This window comes from Pogoniulus pusillus, chromosome 12 (assembly GCF_015220805.1).
Source record: "Pogoniulus pusillus isolate bPogPus1 chromosome 12, bPogPus1.pri, whole genome shotgun sequence".
In the NCBI taxonomy this organism is placed as follows: Eukaryota; Metazoa; Chordata; class Aves; order Piciformes; family Lybiidae; genus Pogoniulus; species Pogoniulus pusillus.
The window spans coordinates 21,520,892-21,535,272 of record NC_087275.1 but is presented as its reverse complement, the minus strand read 5'-3'; the positions used below and the strand labels follow the sequence as shown (position 1 = coordinate 21,535,272).

The window sequence follows — 14,381 nt, the reverse complement described above, 5'->3', positions numbered from 1 at the left end:
AAGCTCAAGGTGTATGAACAGGTGCATCCTACCACAGCCCGGCTCGCTTTTGACACGTCTGAGTCTTCGTCATCAGTTTTGGCTATTGATACAATAAAAACAAAGGAGAGAGAGCACGTGCACGCATACAAGAGTAGCTTTGTATGTTCAAGTGCCCCTCCAGATGCTACCCTCCTATCTCCCACCTTGCAATGTATACATTAACCCAAAAGACAATGTCCACAAAAAAAGATGGTTTATTAAACTAGACTAAATGATGTAATACTCAAGACACTGTATTTGTATTAAGAATGCTGTTGCAGAGGTACATAAAATGACACACAGATAATTTCTTTTCTGCCTGTAATTAAGTCTAAGCACAGGAAATGACAGCAAGGGTATTTCATGCTTCCCAAGTCACATAGCTTTGATAAACTGTAAAGGATCTTGTGTACCAAATAATTCAAATATGATTTCATTTTGTTGCCTTGCTGAGTTATTATTTTGCTTTTGAGTTCTCCTGAAGCTATAAAGAATTATAAACTAATAGAGCTTGGGAAGTACAAAGTTCATCAGATTCAAAACAAAAATGTGTAAAGAGTTGTTATAAAATATTGTCCTTTGACAGGTATGCCACATTAACTCAGAGCATGACTTGCAGCTGTAGAGCTGGAATAATACAATGGAAAAAAAACTATAAAGCAACATCCAAACTGGTCTGACCCATTTTTCTCTGCTCTTTTCCTACTGATATGTCATTTCTTCTTCCGGCACCACCCTGTTTGTGCAGTGGAAATTACAGACATTACCTTCTCTTTTTTGTCTTCAATGCTTATTGGAATTGCCACTACCCAAATATTTTGGGTAAGGCATTCCATTTAAACTAACAATGCCAATTCATCTTCATTGCCAGTGCTTAGGTTTTGTCTGTAAAGTTGTCCTGACTGAAATTCCAGAGACTACTGAAGACCATACACACTACAGATGTGTACTTACAGAACATTCCACCAGTATCATGACACAGATGATTACTCACAAATCCCAAGAAGCAATCACACCACTAAAATTTTAGATGAAAATCTGACTGCCATTTCTGCCCTCTCCATTTAGTACTGTGGGCAACAAAACATTTGGACAAGCAACAGGCTCAGTGGATCCACAAAATCAACTAAAAAGGATCCAGACACCCACTTAAATACATTTCCATAATAAGTTACAGCTTTTAAAACTCAACCTAACCCAAACCCCAACGTGTTCTGATCCTGGATTTTTCTGTGCACACCAGATCTACCTACTGATTGTTTGCATCTATAATCTTTGGAGGAACGTGGCATCTTCATCCTAATGCAGTAACAACCATGCACATACAAATGCCTTAATGCATATTCCACAAAAGACTTCTCACCCACAGTACAAGATAAAGAATACAACATATAAAACAGTCTCTGTTAAATTCTACTTGCCAATATCTTGTCCAAAAAAATGCATTATGCTAATGTACAATAAGATTAGTTTTTCAAAGATAAATGAACAACAATTACTCAAACAGCAAGCATTATTAATGTTACCAGATGTATTCTCCAGGTTTCTTTACTGATCAGTCAAACCAATACAAGGTAAGCCAAACCCAAATTAAACGAGAAAACAGCAGTATTACTTTCTGGCAGTACTACAAACCACAGACTGTCACAAACTTAGTGTAAGAACTGGCACAGATTAGATTTTTTGAGCAAAGTGAGACCAACCAGCAATCTACAAATGCAAAAATGTATTGAAGAAGCTACAGCTGAGCTGTAAAGAAGAGCACTTGCACTCCAGTTGCTTACAGGGAGTGATTCAGCAGAAGACAGTCAGCACCCAAAGTAATGTGGTAGTAATGATAGAAAGTAATAATGAAGCATGCAAATATGTTAGATCACTAAATTTAACTTTGCTGCCTGAAGTGGCCAAATGTTTACCATTTCTCACAGAACAAGGAAATGAACCCTCTTTCTTACAGGACCACAGAAGTAATTGGTGGGAAGCTTCAAAAGTAGTTTCGCTTTGGCTTGAGGCTGTGCTTTGAAGCTGTAACACAGAGAACTCCTGCAAACCCTTTGCCTCATTCACATAAGCTGGACTTCTAAAGAAGGATTTCTGACCTTCCAGCCATATCAAAAAGATTTTAGTTTTCATCTGCTCTCCCCTTCCTCATAGTTCTCCCTCAGAACACATTAATAGTCCCTCAGAGAAGTACATCTCGTTCTTTACCAAAGTAGTAAACAAAACCCCCCAAACCATGCACGGTAGTAATAAAATATCCAAACAAAAACTTAACACCAGGAAGTCTGCAGAAAATTCATCTGGTTTTACATCAAAATCAAAACTAAGCTGTCTGGGCTGTAAAGTTTTACCTTGCATTGAGTCACCAAAGCTTTCACAGAGAGATGTGCGTCCTAACCAAAGATGCACTGCATGGATCTAGTTCACTTTAGGACAATCAGAGGTTCATTCATGAAATGAGATCTGAGTTCTGGTGCAACGTGGTGACACCAGCTGCTGAAGAAGAAAATTAGGAGTCTTGTCAGACCTTCAGGAAAGACAGCAGTGGGGATAAGGGGGAAGACATGGGAATATCAAAGATTTCTCCTGTGCAAGAGCATTACTTCATTTACAGTAAAGAGAAGAAGCCAGCTTACATCACAGGTGTAAGCCAGCTTTGGCACTTGTGTTACTGAAAATACTATGGTCACTGTTCTCAACTAAGCAGGCAACCAGCTGTGAAGGTTTATTTGCAACAGCAACCACTTGAGCAGCTAGGCATTTCTTATCCCAGAGAAAGCTTGCCTACTATCTGTAAAGCTACCCAAGTCCAGCTGTTATTAAGCAGAGACATGAGGTAAGAGTTATTTCCAGAAGAAGAATGAGCAAGATGCCAAGGGTAATGTGAGAAAAAGGACGGCATCAAATCATAACATACATCAACCAGTAGGTTTAAAATATACGTTGTCTTCTTCCATTGGAAACTCTGTCCAGTGAAAGTTTAATAGCATGAAGTGAGAGTTTTCTTAAACTGGCTCAAAAAACCCACCCCAAAACACCAGAACAATCAATCCCTGAACATTCCTTCACTAAACGAATAAGTCTTTCAAGGATGACAGAAGACCAAACTTTTGCAGACCAAACCTGAGTAAAGAGCGGACTTTGTTTCTTTTCTGTGAATAGATAAAACAAGTACTGCAAGATACAGCTGAAGTGGTGTCAAGATAGCATTGTCCCAGGTCACAATCAGAAATTTGTATATACAATTCATATTAACTTAAAAAAATAAGGAAGCTTGAAATACCTCCAGAGAACATTCTAGGTTAGCAAAATGTCCTGTACAAAAGTAGGCCACATATGTTGTTTCAAAACAAGTCCATAGCAGTTGCTCTCTTCTTAGCTGCTACAGTAAATCGCTTCTTCGTCTGAGGCTCTCCTGTTGGGGTACATCCGGGTGACTTTAGCACTCCATGACGGGGCTTCTGTTCAGGATTGAAAGCCACACGGGAGGGTCCTTCTGGGCTCACTAATATACTTTTGTCAGTTGTTTTAAATTCTGTTGAAGACCAAGCAAGTAAATTAAAAGAGATACTGCCATCAACTATGGAACTGTCCGACCCCAGAAGTCTGTGTTAGATCCTTAAGTCTGTCATTAATGATCAGAAACCTAAGACTTTGGGAAAAAATGTACAGATGGTGGTGAAGAACATTTCTGAGCAGAGACCCCTGGAGAACGGGGTCTGCTGCAATGCACAGAGAGGACGTGAACCATTCCCCATGGTTTCACAGACCACCAAAGGCTCTCAAACAATTCCTCTAGCTATCCTGAAAAACACCACGCTTCTGTTTAAAAGCTGGTGAAGGATAAGAAGTGGCTCTGCTCTGACTGTTAAACAGCACTGCTCTAGAGACTCTTGGTTACCTCTTCTGCTGGCAAGTAAGCATTTTTGGTCTCTTAATGCACCTGTATTACATTAACATACATACATCAACCCCCACCATTCTCTGTTTGAACTTGGCCTACAGCACATCTCTGACTGTTAAAAAAGGTTAAGTGAATACATGGAATAAACTTCTATGTTGTGTAGCAAAACAGTTACTTAACGGGGAAAACACTGCCTGCTTACACAGGTGAAGCAGGAGGGAACTGACTTTTATCCACTCATCACCAATAATAAATCAGAAGCAACCAAGAAAAAACCTGAAACTTTACTGTTAAATAGCCTGAGCTCATCAGCATATCATCACTTTTTTCCTGGAAAGCAGAAGTCAGCTATGAAGACTGAACTGCACATTTTCCTAAGAGGTGCCCTGCAAAGCAGGCAGCTCAGGAAGGGAGATCTGTCATCTGCTGCACTGTTTTCTATCTATAAGGTTCCCCCTGCAAGTCAGTAATGCTATTGGGCAAGTCAGGTTGTTGGGCCAAATGTCCTAAATTTTATCATCTCCATGCACAGGGACTTGAGGATCATTTATAAAATAAATGTAAATATTAAGATAACAAAGGAACGAATTCTCCCTGGTTTAGAGAGGTGAAGAGTGTAAGTGTGTATGAGTGCATATAGATTTCCCCTTCCTTGGCTACACGAGGGAGTGCAAAGACACATGGATGTATCACTCACCAGCAGTTGTGTTCTTATTCAAGCCAAACGTAACTTTTTTGGAGCTGGGTGACTGCAGTTTGTTCAGCTGTAAAACACAAAAAAGACATGAAACAAATCAAGGCTTCTGAGGCAATGCTGCAAGTTCTTTTATATGCATCCCATCAAAAGTGAGGCAGAGCAGCTCACTTCCCTTCACTTTAGAACTTCCCCAGTCCTCTAGCACACCCTGCTGAGACAGCACTGTTGTTTTAGCCAAAAGCAAACATATTCCATTTGCAGAGAAATCACATCCTCTCTCCAACATCACTACGTAACAATGGACAAGAAGATATTTGTGTATTTAAATACATTGACCCCACTGTACTCAGGCCTCAAAAGTGCAAAGAGGGTTTTAAAAGGTGTTGTATGTTAAAAATGTTTAGAAAAGAGGGCAGTATGCTGGAGGCCTCTACAGTTGCCAGACTCCACGAACATGAAGAAATGGAGGCTCAAAGTCCCTTAGCAAGGCTGAAAGTCAGTTTACGCTTTTGCTTTCTCGTGAAACAAGCAGGGTCAGAACGGTGCCCTTCTGACAAGAAGGCATTTTTGAAAGCAAGGAGGAAGTAAGAAGAGATTTTAAAGATATCTACAACTCATTTTCTGAAACTCCAGAGTCACGTGTGACTTTATAGCAACAACACCCTTGAGTGCTGCGTCCAGGTCTGGGCCTCTCAGTTTAAGAAAGATGTTAAGATGCTTGAACGTGTCCAGAGAATAGCACCAAGGCTGGTGAGGGCGCTGGAGCACAGCTTTATAAGGAGCAGCTGAGGGAGCTGAGGTTGTTCAGCCTGGGGAAGGCTCAGGGGTGACCTCACTGTTCTCTACAACTACCTGAAAGGAAGTCGTGGCCCAGCAGGGGTTGGTCTCTTCTCTCAAGCAACCACTGAAAGAACTAGAGGATGCAGACTCAAACTGTGCCAGAGCAGGTTTAGGCTAAATGTTAGGATGAAGTTATTCACAGAAAGAGTGACTGGCATTGGAATGGGCTGCTCAGGGAGGTGGTTGAGTCACCATCCCTGGAAGTGTTTAAAGAGAGACTCAATGTGGTGCTTAGTGCCATGATTTAGTTGATTAGATAGTGCTGGGTGATAGGTTGGACTTGATGATCTGAAAGCTCTTTTCCAATCTAATTGATTCTGTGATTGTGTAACATTTCCAGTTTTATCTGTCTATGTTAGAAAACTGATGCAGAGTGGAAAAGACAGCATGATTGAGGTCACAGCCTCTGCCTGGGCAGGTAGCTTGGGAAGAGACCTGTGCCCAGACTCACTTACCACTTGTGAGATGACATTACCTGCACAGGTGGCCTGGTGGAGGAGATGGTACTTCTGGTTTTCCTGAAGAATAGTGGCTTTGGTAAAGTCGATTTTTCAAATTTTACAAAGTCACTTCCTGGCTTTGCTTTCTTTTTCTTTAATGATGACAGAGCAACACTGCTTTCCTGCAAAGGAGGAAAAGGCAAAAATTGCTCTCAACACAAAAGTACTGTAGTTACCTACACCTAGTGCAGTCATCAGCACTCAGAGCTTACCAGACATGCCTTCTGTAAACACTGCCACAGCTGAGAGAGAGAGCTACCTGGTACTCAAACTAATCATCATGGTTAACCCTCAGGAGTTAATTTTGCAGTTAGCATCACTAGAAACAGGCATTTAAGGCAAGCTCTGCACAGAAACAGGAAGATCACTGCAAAAGCAAAGAAAGAAGAAATTGTAATATGTTTGTTTGTCCCACCCCGGAGTGCAAACTTTCTTTATGGGTGTGATGCTGCCGTATAACTGACCCAGATGGGTTGCACACAAGTGCTGGGGTTTGGTGGCTTGTTTTTTAACTTGTCTTTCAACAGAATCTCTTCTGTGGTACCTCCAGATGCATAAGATAGGCAACTAATGAACAAACCTAACTTTAGGCCAAAATGGATACTATGGAGAAAAAAATGTGGAGTATGAAGTCTGTCTATACTCTCAGAAATGCAGCTATTGTGTATTGCTACCAGTTTGCTGCCTCAGATTCATCCTGAGGATTGCCATTAAAAACAACTCTCTCCAGCACAAGGCAATTCTCAGGACCTGTACTGGCACTGCCACTACTGAAGTGCACCACTCCAAAGCTTTCCAACCTATTGTCTATGGGCCCCAGATATCTGTAGACTACTGTTGAGGGAAAGTTCAGCCATGCTTCATGTCAAACCACAGATGTGAAAGCCATGCTATGGAACATATCCAGGGCATATGGCTTCTTTCAATTTGAAAATCACTTCTGCTTCAAATAAAATGAAAAAGCATTAAGTCTGTTAGCTTTCTGAATTGTGGAGACGACTGGGAAATAACAGCAAACATGTCTGTTTTTTTGCTTTCTCCTCCTCCCTCTCGATATTTGGAGCTAAATCTCTGGGGGTGTGTTGCCTCTGAAAACACGATTTCTGGGCACAAGGCCAGTATTGCATAACAAAGATCAGGAAATAAAACATTTCTCAAGTAATGAAAACAAAATTTGCAAAGGCTAACTTCCTCCACGTTTGTGCAGTGTAGCTTTACCCTGCTCTTTTCTTTCTTACACCAATGTTCTCATTCTGCTCCAGATTCAGCTCTCAAATTTCTCTCCTTGCCTCTGTCCCCCTGCTCCCACTCAACATACACATGCACGCTGGCTAGCCAGCTGACAGACAAGTGCTGGGGTCATGCTGCTGCCTTTCCCTCGGTAGTTATGCTAATTTGTGTCAACAACTGATTTCCAGGAATCTTGCAGGTATTCCATTTACAATCTACTGCAGGTCTTCGAACCTGTTGGCCAGCTGCATCAAAGATTTACAACCAGAGATGGGCTGGCATATTCATGTTTTCTCAGGAACTAAGGTTTCATAGAGAAAGACAGACAAGGTATGTAACAGGGAATATTTAGGCAACAGGAGACAAAGCCAATGGATCCTACTTTGGAAGCTCTGCAGTGAGAAAAATGCAGTTTGCATACCGAGGAGATAAATGCTTTGGTTCTTTGTCTCAGTATTTTATCATCAATAAACAGAAAACAGAACCACAGAATGGCCTAGGTTGGAAGTGACCTCAGAGATCATCTATTCCAACCTCCCCACCATGAACAGGGATGCTTCTCAACTAGACTTGGCTGCTCAAGGTCTCATCCAGCCTGACCTTGAACACTCAGGGAGGAAGCATCCACAACCTCCCCGGGCAGCCTGTTCCAGTGTCCCACCACCCTTGTACTGAAGAACTTCTTCCTAAAATCCAGACTAAATCTATGCTCCGTCAGCTTAAAACCATTTCTTCTTGTCCTGTCTCTAGAAACCCCTACGAAAAGTCCCCCTCCAGTCTTCCTGCAGGAAGGCAGCTATAAGGTACCCCCCTGGAGTCTTCTCTATTCTAGGCTGAACACCCCCAGCTCAGACTTATTACAGAGGTGTTCTATCCCTTGGATCATCTTTGTGGCCCTCCATCAAAGTTTAAACAATATTTCAAAGGTATTTTTTCTCCTTTGAAGGACTAAATGACTACTTCAAGATCATACACGAGGCTGCTCTGCTTAACTGATCATACAGTGTTAAATCAGAAGTGAGCTGATAAGCTAGCAACATGCATGTTGTAGTCACAGAAGATGGAGCAGTTTTGTCTTCTGAATCTCACTTATGCTTTATGAATTTTCTTTCACCAAAGCCAGACTGTCAGCAAGACCTCCAAAAATACAAACAGGAAACGAGCAGCTAAAAGAATTTCAATGGCAGAACAGTAAAGAACCCCTGCAGTGTCTCTCTTAGCCATGATACCAAAAATACACTCTCAGATGCTTCTTGACTCTCAAACTGCAGAGAAAAATCAATCCCATTCTATTTATTGCCAAGAAGAAAACAGAGGTGAGGGGTGGAGGGGAAAAAACTACGTTGTTTCCTATCAACAAGACAAATTTGTAAAGAAGACTACAATTAGACCTTCCTAGTGAAAAACCTAAGTATTGTCTTTATAAGACACTGGACCACTCACAAAGGTAATCACAGAGCCCTTGATTAATTACTGAAAATCACAGTGTCATATTCTCTGTTCATTCTCTTCAAATATTCCTCACACTGCACTACCAAAAGAAGCCACTTTTAGAACTGCTGTGGGCAATTTCAAAAGCAGCATATAGAGATCTAAGTAGAAATTCAAGTATGCTAGTCTAAGCTGCTGAAAAAGGGGTGCTCCACCTTCCCACTCTCGTCCTTTGGCCAAAATATGGCTTTTGTGAACATACTGCATGAAACCCAATGCAAAAGAATGATTAACAGAAGGAGCAAAAAAAAAGACAACTTCATACTCCTCCCAGTTTCATCTAGCTGAGTTCTTTCTAGCTGAATAGATGGCACAAGCTTGTGTGGTGGCTCAGGAGGACACAGACCAGTTTGGTTGGTGTGGATTTCTGGGGAACTGAGTTCTTTTGAGTGACAACGCATGATGACATCAGCATGCAGCCTGCCCATGAAACTCCACACCCAGAAAGCTAAAACCAAATTTGAAAATGAGCCTAAAGTTCATGAAGAAGGCAGAGAAAGGAATGAGACATACATACCCCCTTCCTGCTTTTCTTGCATGCAGTCTCCAGAACTCCATTGGCTTCAACAGAGTTTAGCGCATCTTTTACTTTTCTCTTCTTTTTCAAGGCTGCTGCTTTCTGGCTGGAGACCTTCGTCCCTTCCAAACCAACAAGCTTTGTCTTCAATTTTGCCTTTCTGGAGGGCACAGATTCAGAGTTTGCATCTCCTGATAGGGTCCCGAGCAAGCCTTCCTTGTTGGATTTCATATTGGTTTGATGCAAAAGGTTATCCCTGTTTGCCAGGACAGTCCCTGCTTTCTGATTCTTTTTCACAACCTTAGTAGTTACTGGTGTGACAGATGAGCTGACATCCTCTGCCTCACTGACATTAGTTGGTCCATTCTGACATGCTGCTTTTACAGGAACATTCTGCACTTTTGTGTTCATTTTCTTCAGCCGACTCTTTTTACTCTCTTCTGCGTCAGTTTGACTGTGCTGCACAGAGCTGCTGTGATTTTCTCTGGTGTCAGCTGTTACAGTCATGGTCTTATTTGCCTCATTTACTAGCAATTTCTTTTTCTTCCTTTCCTTGTTATTTTCTGGCACCTTTCCCTGGCTAAAATCATTAGACCCAGATGTTTCAGCTATTCCCTCCTCACAATTTCCATCAGCTGTTCCAGAATCAGCACTTGGGCTGTCCCTCCTCTTCTTTTTTTTTCTCTTCTTCTGGGGAACTGATGCACCCTTCTCACGTGACGTCTCTTGTTCATCCTCTAAATCCACAGCAAAAAGAATACCATATAACACAGATGTGAAACACACAGGGACTTACAACAACTCAATTCTACTTCTTTTTCTCTCTCTTTTTTCCTTTTCAACGAGGCATACCATTTTCCTGCTATCAGTCACTGTTACAGGTCGTTAGGACATTGCATTCTTCTGATGCCTGGCCAATTAATATTTTGCTCATCTTGCCTTGTCACTGCTAACAACTAAGCCGTTCCCTGTGGTAACCCTATTTTGTACAGCAATATCACTAGAAAATGTTGTTATTAACCACCTGTGAAGTGCATCAGAAAGGCAACTCTGGGGTTCAGTAATTGGGTGAGATATTTCTGGGGTATGATTTGGCTTGTGTCATGTCAATATAAGCTGTGATGCTAAAGATACTGACATGTGGTTCTCAGTAACCCTCTTCACTTTCCCAGAAACACACCCAAATTCCTACATTCTAACAGTCACCCTATTTTAAGTCTGATGTGTTTCTGTTCTCCTACAGGAAATGGAACTGCTCAATGAAGCAATGCAAACAACTGCTTCCAGTTTGCTTTTGACTGAAACTTTTAGAGGCGATGCTTGCTTCAGAATTGGTAACAGAATTCCCACCGCTTTCAGAGAGACCTTGATCTTGTATTTCACCTTCATCACAACATGATAAAAATTAGCACATCCTGAACAAGTTTGCCTTCTTCAGAACAGCCTGTAGCTAGTACTTGCCAAATTACACAAGTGACTGTAAATTGCCTACCTTCCAAAGGCTGATCTTGCCTTACCTTTTACTTCTTCCAACTTGTTCTTCTCCCAGGGCTTGGCAGCTTTCTTCTTTCGCCTTCTCCTGCTAAATTCATCATCATCTTCATCTGTAGAAACATCTTCAGGAAAATCTTGGGGAAAGATTCCTGTTGAATAGGAAGGAAAAGGTATCTGAAAACTAAGAGTTCTATTTTTATGCACAGTTATGCTGTTCATATACAGCACAACTCTCACAGAAAGAAGGTCAACTCCTTGTTCCCCACTCAACCCAAAAGAAAATCACCCAAGTGATTCCCACTTAAATAATTGTCTTTCGTTTAAGGACAAAGTACAGGGTTGCTCAAACTGTGAAGGGGATTTGGTCATCTGACCAAAACCATGTAATGTGTCCTAATGAGATTTAAAAAACCCAACACTTCCCCATAACAGTATTACTGAAAGAATAATTTGCAACACACATTGTACAGGAGCATTATGTATTCTTGTGATGGTTTGGGTGTTACCTGCCCCCCCAAGCTAGCACAGTTCTTTAATGGAAAGAAACTACTGTCTCTGCATGCTACTCAGACCTTACCTTCTGCTAAGTCCTGGAACCTGGAGGTAAACAGGAAAGGGAGAAAATGAAAAACAAAACAGAATCAGTGTTTTCATATCAGTGCTAACACTGGCAGTATAGTGTTGTTGTACTTAAGGCTTTGTCAAAATAAGAACAACATACTTTGCAGAGGAAGTTATGAAGAGCTCATTCCAGAAGAGATTTGTCTCAGAAATTCAAAAACTCAAACCAGATAAATGGAAGAATGGAGAAAACAGCAATTTAACATTCTCCTATATCTGTAACTTACAAGACACACAGCCTAATACCACTTCCTGCAGTACAAATCAACCAAGTGTAGATACACATCAGGTAGCTGCAGCTCACCAGCACCAACAAGAAACAGTAGCACAGGCATCAGGCACCTGAAGCACAATAGCCAGGGCTGTGAGACAAGTCTGCTCTTATGACATTGTCAGCAGGGCAAGCAAGGGTGGGAAGAAAGCAAAAGACAAATTTAGGGCAAGGTGACAAATGAGAGGTGTATTTCAATAGAACTCACTTTTTGACCAGCTTGTACAGACGCTTTCTGTTAAGGGAAGGTGTATTTTTCTTGCTTGCCAATTCAAAGAGTTTGTCAGCAACAGCCTTGTAATCAAACTGTTGGGAGGAAAGCAGGACATGACTTTTCTTAGTGAGGTTATTCATGAAAGATAACCCAGTGCAACTCACACTGTCAACACTTCAAGCAGCATACACACCCTTTAATCAGTCTCTTTCTTTAAACCCAAAGTACTGCATCTCTGTGGAAATTTACACCCCCTTTACACATACATACTGACTTTTACAGATGGTTGATTCATTAACAGAATGTCTGAACTCAGAATCACTTTCTTGAAGGTTCCTAACCTCAATCAAGACAGAAGCCAACCAACTTCAAAACTCCCATGAAAACACAGAATCACAGAACTTTAGAGGTTGGAAGGGACCTCCAGAGATCACCGAGTCCAACCTCCCTGCCAAAGCAGCATCCCCTAGGTTAGTTTGCACAGGAAAGTATCCAGGCAGGTTTTGAAAGTCTCCAGAGAAGGAGACTCTACGACCTCTTTGGGCAGCCTGTTCCAGTGCTCTGTCACCCTCACTATAAACAAGTTTCTTCTAATCTTGAAGTGAAACCTTCTATGTTCAAGTTTGTATCTATCACTCCTTGTCTTACTGCTGGGGACCACCGAAAAGAGATTGACCCGATCCACTTGACACCCACCCCTCAGATATTTGTATACATTGATCAGAGCTCCTCTCAGTCTTCTCTTCTCCAGACTAAACAATCCCAGATTTCTTAGTCTCTCTTCATAGGACAGATGTTCAAGACCTCCGGTCATCCTCATAGCTCTTCAATGGACTCTTTCCATCAGGTCCCAGTCTCTATTGCTATTTAGCTAAACATCATATTTAATGTGTGTTGTGTCCTAATTCTTGCTTAAGAGCCACAGAGGCATGAAGCTTACCTACCAGCATGTGTTTGATGGGTGGATCTGTCAGAACTGCTGTACTGTACTGAAAGTGGGTCTAAATTACATGTTACCCTCTCCCCTCTGTATCCCATTTTCCATTAGTTTTACTGTCAATTAAACTGAGACTGACTGCTTCACCACCTACAGTGACTTGGCTCTTATCACACATTTTTGAACTTTTGGAACAGGAATGGAGTAGCAGAAAACAGAACGTATGGGAGAAAGGAACAAAGAATTCAAAATGTACATATAGATTTATTTCCTTATAAACTACTCACAAAGTACACATTACATAAATCCCACCTCAAAACAAAGCAGAAGATTAGTATTTTGTAACATATTTATCCAGTTAACACTTTTAACTTCTCTACCTCTTGAAAGGAATGAGAAAAAAGAAAACAGTGTGGGAGTAACAGAGTAAACAAGCCACAAACCTGAAGAACAGTCCCGATTCCATCATTGTCGTCATCATCATTTTCACAAACATCCTCTGTTTCTTCAGAGCTCTGAGCTGATTTTTTTGACAAACCTCTGCCTGCTATTATAAAAAGGACTGCTTATTTATGTTTAGTTTGCAAAAATAGATATAACACACTACCCTGACAGACAGAAGATCAGGTGTGTTTTTTCACCACGCAAGCATGTGGATCTGGGTTGAATTAACTAATAACTATTACATGTCACCACTACACAATACATAACTGCAGTGCCATCTGTCTCCTTTAAACAAAATGCCTCTGTAACAGAATATATCTGGACTGAAAACTTTTCTGCTCAGATTTCTATTTTTATTTAATTAATTCTTGTTTTCATTTAAAACTCCCAAAGTCTCATCTTCAAAAACATGGACATCCAAGAGCCAAAAGCCACAACAACTTATTGTCTAGCACCGATGCAGAAAAGTCATGGCTGTCTGGTTTTATAAAGACCACTGGTATTTGTGACATATTCTTCTGGAGTCACTTAGAGCACATCCAAAAGGAAGACAGGAAAACACAATCATCCTCACAACATACATGTGTGTCACTGGCTCAGAGCAGAAATCCACTTTTAAGACAGGGATTTTTAAATTCCAGCAAGTGTTACCTAGGCTACTTAGAACTTCCTCCTTACCTTTGGTTTTAAGCACATCTTCATTTTCTTGCTTGTCCTCTTCAGACACATTGTCCTCATCACTGTCACTACCCAGTTCTTTCATTAGGTCCTCAATGGCGTAGGGAGATTGATCCACAATGACCTCAAAGATACCAGTGGCTATGGCATGCAGTGTACATCGACTGCATTTCAAGAGAGCAGAGATGAGTTCAAAGGCAGAAGCATACATACCCTCCTCCTCCACATTAAAAAAACAATGGAAATGCCAGTGACACAGGATAAAGTAGTAAGAAAGCAGAAGAGCATTTAGCTCTCCAAATGACAGAAGTGAACCTCTGACTTCCTAAAATGAAGTTCTTTAATCCAAACAGCATCTTACCAATACTCCCTTCTTATATTTCACTGTTTATATGATGATATATATTACACTGCAATTTATATATATATTTATATGATATATATTAAACTGCAACAACAAACTAACCAGCTCAGCTGTTGTATGCATGTTTGAAAAAAAGAACCAGACAAAACCAACCAATA

At 41.0% G+C, this 14,381-nt stretch overlaps 1 protein-coding gene across 2 annotated transcripts in view; it reads right to left on the bottom strand.

The window, feature by feature from the left end:
* Nucleotides 1–218: 218 nt before the first annotated feature.
* RRP1B (ribosomal RNA processing 1B) overlaps nucleotides 219–14,381 on the bottom strand; it is a 31,962-nt gene continuing 17,799 nt past the window's right edge. Inside the window, exons 8-16 of one of the 2 annotated variants that reach the window (XM_064152619.1) lie at nucleotides 13,860–14,023; nucleotides 13,181–13,284; nucleotides 11,795–11,892; nucleotides 11,272–11,291; nucleotides 10,718–10,843; nucleotides 9,201–9,937; nucleotides 5,938–6,084; nucleotides 4,623–4,689; nucleotides 219–3,556 (exon numbers count right to left, since the gene is read on the bottom strand). In XM_064152619.1, coding sequence (XP_064008689.1) covers nucleotides 3,366–3,556; nucleotides 4,623–4,689; nucleotides 5,938–6,084; nucleotides 9,201–9,937; nucleotides 10,718–10,843; nucleotides 11,272–11,291; nucleotides 11,795–11,892; nucleotides 13,181–13,284; nucleotides 13,860–14,023 — 1,654 coding nt within the window. In that variant the 3' untranslated portion in view covers nucleotides 219–3,365. The remainder of the gene's footprint in view (nucleotides 3,557–4,622; nucleotides 4,690–5,937; nucleotides 6,085–9,200; nucleotides 9,938–10,717; nucleotides 10,844–11,271; nucleotides 11,292–11,794; nucleotides 11,893–13,180; nucleotides 13,285–13,859; nucleotides 14,024–14,381) is intronic. The other variant, XM_064152620.1, reaches the window with a different exon arrangement.